The following is a 7013-nucleotide window of genomic DNA, read 5'->3' as shown; positions in this document are numbered from 1 at the left end:
CCGCGGCCGGCCCTCCGCGGGCGCGGCTCGTCCTTCTCGTCCCTGCTCGGCCCGGACTAGAGGCGGCGGTGTGGGATGAAAGGGGGGATCCCGAGCGGGACTTGGACGGACACTGCTACGGAAGACTTTTCCTCGGAGCTGCTGCTGCTGCTGCTAAGTCTCCGATCCCGACTGTGAACAGGGTGGGTTGTCTTCTCCTTCAAAGATCTCGGGTCTGAGTGAGTCTCCGGTGTACGTGTATATATACGTTACCTCTAACATATATAATATGTCGCGTAGCTATTAGTCTACCCCCCACCCCCCCCCGAAAGTGGCCAAAGTCTTTAATAGGAGTTGCTCTATATGTGGAAGCGAAGAAATCTTCTTTCAAGTGGAGCTGCAGTTTTGCTGAATAATCACGTGTGAGTTAGGGGCGGGCTCTTGGCAAGGAGGTTTTTTACGAGTATTTACTACAAGGTCTACTCCAGAAGATTAACCATCCCAATCCTTCTGTCAGTCTCCGATGCCATGCCTGGTTAAAAAAAAAAAAAAAAAAAAATCTCATCTTTTTTCCGATCGTCAGTCACCCTAAAGAATGGCCGAGCCTTCTGGGAACGAGCTGGCGTCCGCGGCTGCCAAGGGGGACCTAGTGCAACTTACTAATTTGTTGCAAAAGAATGTAAACGTCAATGCACAAAATGGATTTGGGAGGACTGCGCTGCAGGTTGGTATCCAGAGAGGGAGAAAATATTTCATCACTGGTACCTACGTGACCCGGGTTTCCAAAAAAGACAACGTTTTGAACAGGCTGGTGGATGAAATTCGAGTGGTTTTTCAAACTCGTTGGATGCCATATTTTATAACTTTAGTGGCTCCAACTCCCTAAAATGACGTACTTGAAATAAAACTGGTCAAAACCATTATTTCAGTCGGGGATCACCCTCAATGTCAGACGGGCTACGAGTTTGCTAATATTTTGTAACTTCGTGGGGAGGAGGCAAGGAATGAAAGAGCTGAGATGAAAAGAAATCAGCTTAGGTGAGCAGGATTTCATAGCAGGTCTGTAAACACAAACGTGCTGTTCGCTGAAGCTTAGGATTTATCTTTTTTTCTTTTTTTTTTCTTTTTTTTTCCCTGCGATATGCTTTCCAAGCGTGACTTGTCTCGCTTCTGGGTTTCGGCTGTAGACGGTACTTTTCCTTTACGCGCTGTTTGGGAGGAATGACCTTTCTCGTTGGGAAGCATGCTGCTCAGAACCGAGGACCTTCGATGTACATTAAGAGGGAGCCCTACGAGTCAGGGTTCCAGCTGAACCACTTGCTTTTCCATTCAGAATTCAGGCTGACAAATTTTGCTTTTTGAGATCGGCTAGCAGGGCACCGGTTCCAGCTATTTCCTTTCTGATCGTATAGGGTGCTATGTCCTAATTTTTTAAGTGTGTGGCTGTGCAGGCAGGAGTTGGAACTCGTCCAACTGCTAACTATTGGAGCTGATGAAAGATTTTGCTTTTCATAATATCAGATAATGATGGCGAAGAGGCTAGAATACCTACCGAATAGTGAAAGAAGTGATTTAGAAATCCGGAGGGGGGGGGAAAGTGTGGTGATTTGTACTTAAGGTATAAGTAATGAAACATGGAAGTGGAGCTATAGGTCTTTTTAATTTCCCACATTAGAAAAATCGTTTGTTAGCTCCTCTCCCCCCCTCCCCCGAAACCACGACAGTAATTTCTGAAATTGGGTTTTCAAAGAGCATAGAGCTTGCGAATGTACTCGAGATATTTACAGCTTTTTGGCTTCGCATCAAAATGTAAGGGCTGGAAAAGAAGTACCTCTTGCTAAAAAAGCAGGAGTGACCCCTTTTTGACAAATTCGCTGGAGCTGGAGGTCTGTGAGCTCCTCTCTGTCCTGTTAGCACCTAAATAGGGCATCGCATGGCAGTGCAGGCACTTGCAGCAACTTTTGAGAGAGTGAAAGGATTTAAATTAAAAACTTACACAAAGTAACTTCTTTAAGAAAGCAGGAAACATTTAGCTCGCTGGTTTATCCTCCGGTCGAGGGCTGAAAACCGATTTGTCCTACAGTAATGTATTTTATTTTTCTGTCTAGAAGCAGCTAACTGTCCGTATCCTGAATTAAGGCATATTTTACACAATGACATAGCATCCAGCTATATTAAACACGCATCCGTGTCCTAACAATACTTCTGATCGCTGCCTAATGGTAACTGAGTTAATGAACCACAACAAAAATCAAAACAGGAGAATCTGTCGACTTATTTTCAATATGTATCATCCCGAAATGTGCTGTGGGTGCATGACCACGCTCGAAAGAGCTCTCTGTCAGTGCACTCTCCACAACTGAGATAATCTCTCCATAATCTCTCCCTCAATTAAAACGGAGAGGAGGCTCCTATATTAATAGCAATGAATTTATATTTTTCTTCAGCATTTATGTTTAATTAAGCAGCTGCTCAGCTCGTCTTGCTCTGTACTTTTTGTTTCTGATGAAGTGTACCTATGCAGGCCTCAAATACATGTCCTGCCCTTGTGCTCTTCGTCAGACTTATTCAATTAAGGCTTTCTCCTTCTCTGCCTCCCTCCCCCCGAGTGAAACTTTGCAAAAGAAAGGGCATTTGCTGCACAGTTGTAGCCCACGTCCCAATAGCATCACCTTTTATATGATTTTTCTCCCCCGCCCCCCCGCATCTCTAACTGAAGCCTTCAGTCCCCTAGCCTGAGCACAGAAAACTCCCACTTAAACCAAATACATGCTCTGAATTCACAAATAATACAGCCGGGGCTCTCAAAAAGAGATCAAAATGTCCAGATTTTACTGAAGAAAGAGAGATCACAATGCTCTTGTTTTCTTTTACATCGCTTCCATCTCTGGTCAGAAGTGAAAGAAATGGCACATGAGGAGCTGGAAGCCTTGAGGCACAGAGAAATCCCTTTCCCTGAATCCCAGCCTGTCTTATCTGCACTTCTGCTCTTGTCTGTAGATATAATACACTGGGCTGCTTTACAGTCCAAACGCTGTGCTAATTATATTTATTTTAGCTTGCTTTTCTTAAAAAGCCTAATATGTATTTTCACCAGGAGAGGTTTTCAGCAAATCCCTTGTAGAAATTGTACATTATGCTAAATGCAATGCACTGTAATGCTCGTTTATGCAGATAATTTTTTTTAGCAAGATTTTCAAATCAATGTGTGGATGTTTCTAAGGAAATAAAAAAGGTTGGGGTTTTTTGGGGTTGTTTTTTTTTTTTTTTCCCCCGAAGTTGACACTTACAGTGAGACTAATTGCAAGGACAGGAAAATATTGCCTATAGGCTGGAGATTACACATTAGCGTGTTCATTTTTGAAAGTCTTTGTGCAAACAAAAATTGAGGAATTTGGGGGAAATCGGTGCAAGCTGTTAAGTCCCAAATAAGAGACATTTGCGTTCTAATTGTGATAGTTTTATGACGCAATCGAGAAAATTGAAAGAAGTTTTTTTTTCCTGAGAGAAACAGTCACAAAATCCAATTATTGTTGTTGTTTTTTTTTTAAAAAAGGGATGTTTTTAACGACAGAATATAGCCACAGTTTACTTATAGTGAAATTATGAAAGTATAATACAATACACTGGTTTTAGAAGAAAGCTTCTGGAACTTGGAAACATTCCTTTTGACTTCTCCTTTTTGGGTGACATAATGAAACACAAATATTGGGGAGAAAAAATTCTGCTGGCATTTATTTTTCTTAGCAGACAGAGCTATGGTACAGTGCAAGTATTTGTTTTATGATAATGCACAGACAATGTAAACACCTGAGAGCTTATAGAAACACGTTCTACTTTTGCTGTTGCTGAGGTAAAATATCTGTTCCTCAGAGACCCTATATCTGATGTTTAACGAGCTTAAACAGTAATGCAGGGGTGTCTCAATACTTAGGCAAATAAAACCGAACCAGGCTTAATTTTCGTATGTTAAGAAACTGAGATAACCCACGTTAAAAAAAAAAAAAGGAAAGAAGAGAGTTATTACATCCCCATTCTGCACCACCTATTTCAGCCACGAATCTCTGGGGCAGAGGGCTCTTACCACCGAGATGATAAGAGCCCTCCCAATTTCACCGGGTTTAGTAAAAACCACCCACCACAGAGGGACTTCTGGGGCGGGTGCAGTGGGGCTCTCCCCCCCACGTGAAGTGGGGTTTGAGCCGTGCAGAAGGACCCCCCCACCCCGCCCCCCGACGGCCACTCAACTCTTCCTCTTCCTCCCCAGGTGATGAAGCTCGGGGACCCCAAAATCGCCAGGCGTTTGCTCCTCAGCGGGGCCGACCCCAACCTGAAAGACAGTACTGGCTTCGCCGTCATCCACGACGTGGCCAGAGAGGGGTTTGCGGACACTTTGCAGGCTCTGCTGGAGTTCCAGGCCGACGTCAACCTGGAGGACGCCGAGGGCAACCTGCCCTTGCACTTGGCGGCCCAAGAGGGGCACGCGCCGGTGGTGGAGGCCCTGCTGGCGCGCGCCGACTGCAAGGTGGGCCACCGCAACAAGCGGGGGGCGACCGCCTACGACCTGGCCAAGCTCTACAAGAGGTCCGCCGTGGTGAAGCTCTTGGAGGACAGCCGCTGCTGCCCGGCACCCATGGATTGAAGCCCGGCTCCGACGTGCTCTCCTCTGGACGTTAAGGCTTTCGGCCGCCGCCTTTTTTGCTTTTTTTTCCTCTTTTTTTTCTTTTTTTTTTTTTTTTTTTTTTTTTTTTTTCTAATAACGTTTGTTGCAACCTTACTTCTATTTTATTTTTTCTTTTTGAACAGCTGGTAGCTTAAGCCTAGAGGTGGGTTTTTAGATAATGGCAACGGTCTAAACCCACGCTCCCAGCAACTTCTTACACCTGCCAGTTACAAAATATTCACAGACCCAGCCGCCTGTCTGTCGGTCGCTCATACCTACTTTTCCAGTATCACGTTTTACAACTTATTTTAGGTCTTTCGTATTAAGTCATTAACACAAGAGCTACATATGCACATGCTTAATGCCGCCGGACCCTTTTTAAGCAGAGCTTAAAGTCGAAGGGTGCTTGGCCTGAGGACAGGGGATGGCGCTTGGGGGCTTTGGGAAATAGCTGCGTTTTGACACTAACAAGAGCTTGTAGAAGTAGGTCGCTTACTTTCCGAATGTAGATGACACTCTCCCCCTCTGTGTATTTAAACTTTCACCAAGCCGGTTTTGAATTTAGTTACCAGAAACAGTGTAAGTGGTGTTTTCGTGATTGCCAGAGGTTTTAAACAGCTCAGTTTGGTAGTTCGTGTTTACTGGGCGCTGAATGAGGCGTTTTTTCTAGTTTCAAAACAAGCAGCAGAGAACCCTTGTCAGAGGCAAGAGGACACGAAGGCAGCAACACAACGAGTTTTCTGGTTGCTTCGGATGCTGAGTGCAGTTTAGATGCTCTTTACCAAATTTTTGCTTTCCACCGACTACTCTCTTTTGCCTGGAAATAAACTCTTTTAACGATAGATGCGTCTCACAAAACAGGAATATTTGAATACGGTGACATTTAGGAAGCAGCACGTTTGATAGTCGGGAAGTTATGTTATTGCTTGCACGTAAAACACAATTTAACCAGTGCAAATTTTCCATTGCAATACAGCCGCGAGTGTTCATCAGACTCGAACTCCTTTACCTCTCCAGCTACAACAGGAGCTAACGACACTCAGCACCACATGGGAAAAAGCTTCTTAATGAAACTTTTAACATTTGTACAGGATCTAGTTGTTGGACGGATGGGCAGTGTAAAGTGCTTTACTTTGAATAGTCTCAATTTTAATTGCGCAAAAGAGAAGGTTTGAAATCAATGCAGAATGAGTAGTACTGAAAACAGCACGTAAAAGAGGAGGGGTATACGTTAGTTTAGATTTTAACTCTTCCAAAAAATATATATATTTTAGCCCCACAAAATCAGTTGCTACCGTTTTCAAGTAAAAAGTAATTTGCTGAAACTGCCTGTCACATTTACTATACGCTCTGTCACACTGCTGTGTTTTCTGATTAAAAACCTCTGTGAAATATGAAGTTTTGCGCCCTTTTGTTATCACTTTCTGTTCACAAGGGATCTAGAGATCATTAACCCAAGCAGCAGCGCGGCACACAGGATGCGTGACTGGGGAAACAACCCGCAAAATTCCCGGTATAAAGAGCACTAAACCCAGCTGAAATATTCAAACCGAGCAACGTAATCCGCAGGTCCCCGAGGTGAAGTGACCCAGAGCACTCCCTGTTGCTCCCCGTCTCCCTTCCCGCATGTCCTGGAGGATGCTCCAAGCTTTTTCCTTCTCCACAACCAGTGCCCTGCTCTCCTCTTATAAAGCAGAAATCCGCGCTACCACCAGGATTTCTCCCATTCGCTGCTACAGCAGAGGTAAACACCGACAGGTAATATTCATCTTTCTCCCTTATTTTTCACCTGTGCCGCTAAAAAAACCCTCATCCCAGACCCGTTTCGAGCTCCACCGGCATTTAACTTACGCTGAGACGAAGTTTAGTTAGCGGCTTAAGAAAACAACTGCTTTTCCGAGAAAAAATGCCCCGCGTAGTCAGAAATACCGGCTTTCATGGCATGCCAGGAGTTCACGATTAAAGCCGGGACGTGTCACACCACGGTCGTGCCTGTAACGTGAGCGGCTGAGTCTCGGGCGATGTTAAGTCTGGTTTAAAGGTAGTTTTGATTTGGTTTTATTGCTGCGTTTTCTCTCTAAGCCCCTCCAGTTATGGTACACAATATTCTAAATGGAAGTTCCTAGTTAGATACTTTGAAAGCCAAAATTACTCTCTGATGCCCCAGGAACTTAATAGTTACTACAAAAAGCCTCTGGGAAACCAAAGAAATAAATCAGCTGGTGAGTACGTGCACCTTACAGGGTTTGTAGGTGATAAAACTGCCGGGGCTGAGCTGGGGCTCAGCTTTCCTGCAGAAGGTCTTACATTTACTCAGCGAGGAGAAAGGAATATAAAGCAAGTCTCATTAATAGGGCAGCTTTATACCGAA

The 7013-nt window shown here is 44.4% G+C and overlaps 1 protein-coding gene across 1 annotated transcript; it reads left to right on the top strand.

Moving 5' to 3' along the window:
• Positions 1-50: 50 nt before the first annotated feature.
• Positions 51-4663, top strand: CDKN2C (cyclin-dependent kinase inhibitor 2C (p18, inhibits CDK4)). The gene is made up of 3 exons (XM_010582401.1): positions 51-182; positions 563-703; positions 4247-4663. Exons 2-3 carry the CDS (start codon positions 575-577, stop codon positions 4619-4621), a joined length of 504 nt encoding a protein of 167 aa, XP_010580703.1. The 5' UTR covers positions 51-182; positions 563-574; the 3' UTR covers positions 4622-4663.
• Positions 4664-7013: the final 2350 nt, after the last annotated feature.

Source organism: Haliaeetus leucocephalus, unplaced genomic scaffold (assembly GCF_000737465.1).
Source record: "Haliaeetus leucocephalus isolate CR32 unplaced genomic scaffold, Haliaeetus_leucocephalus-4.0 Scaffold848, whole genome shotgun sequence".
NCBI lineage: Eukaryota > Metazoa > Chordata > Aves > Accipitriformes > Accipitridae > Haliaeetus > Haliaeetus leucocephalus.
Note: the sequence above shows the minus strand (reverse complement) of the source record. Positions and strands in the feature narration are given on the sequence as shown.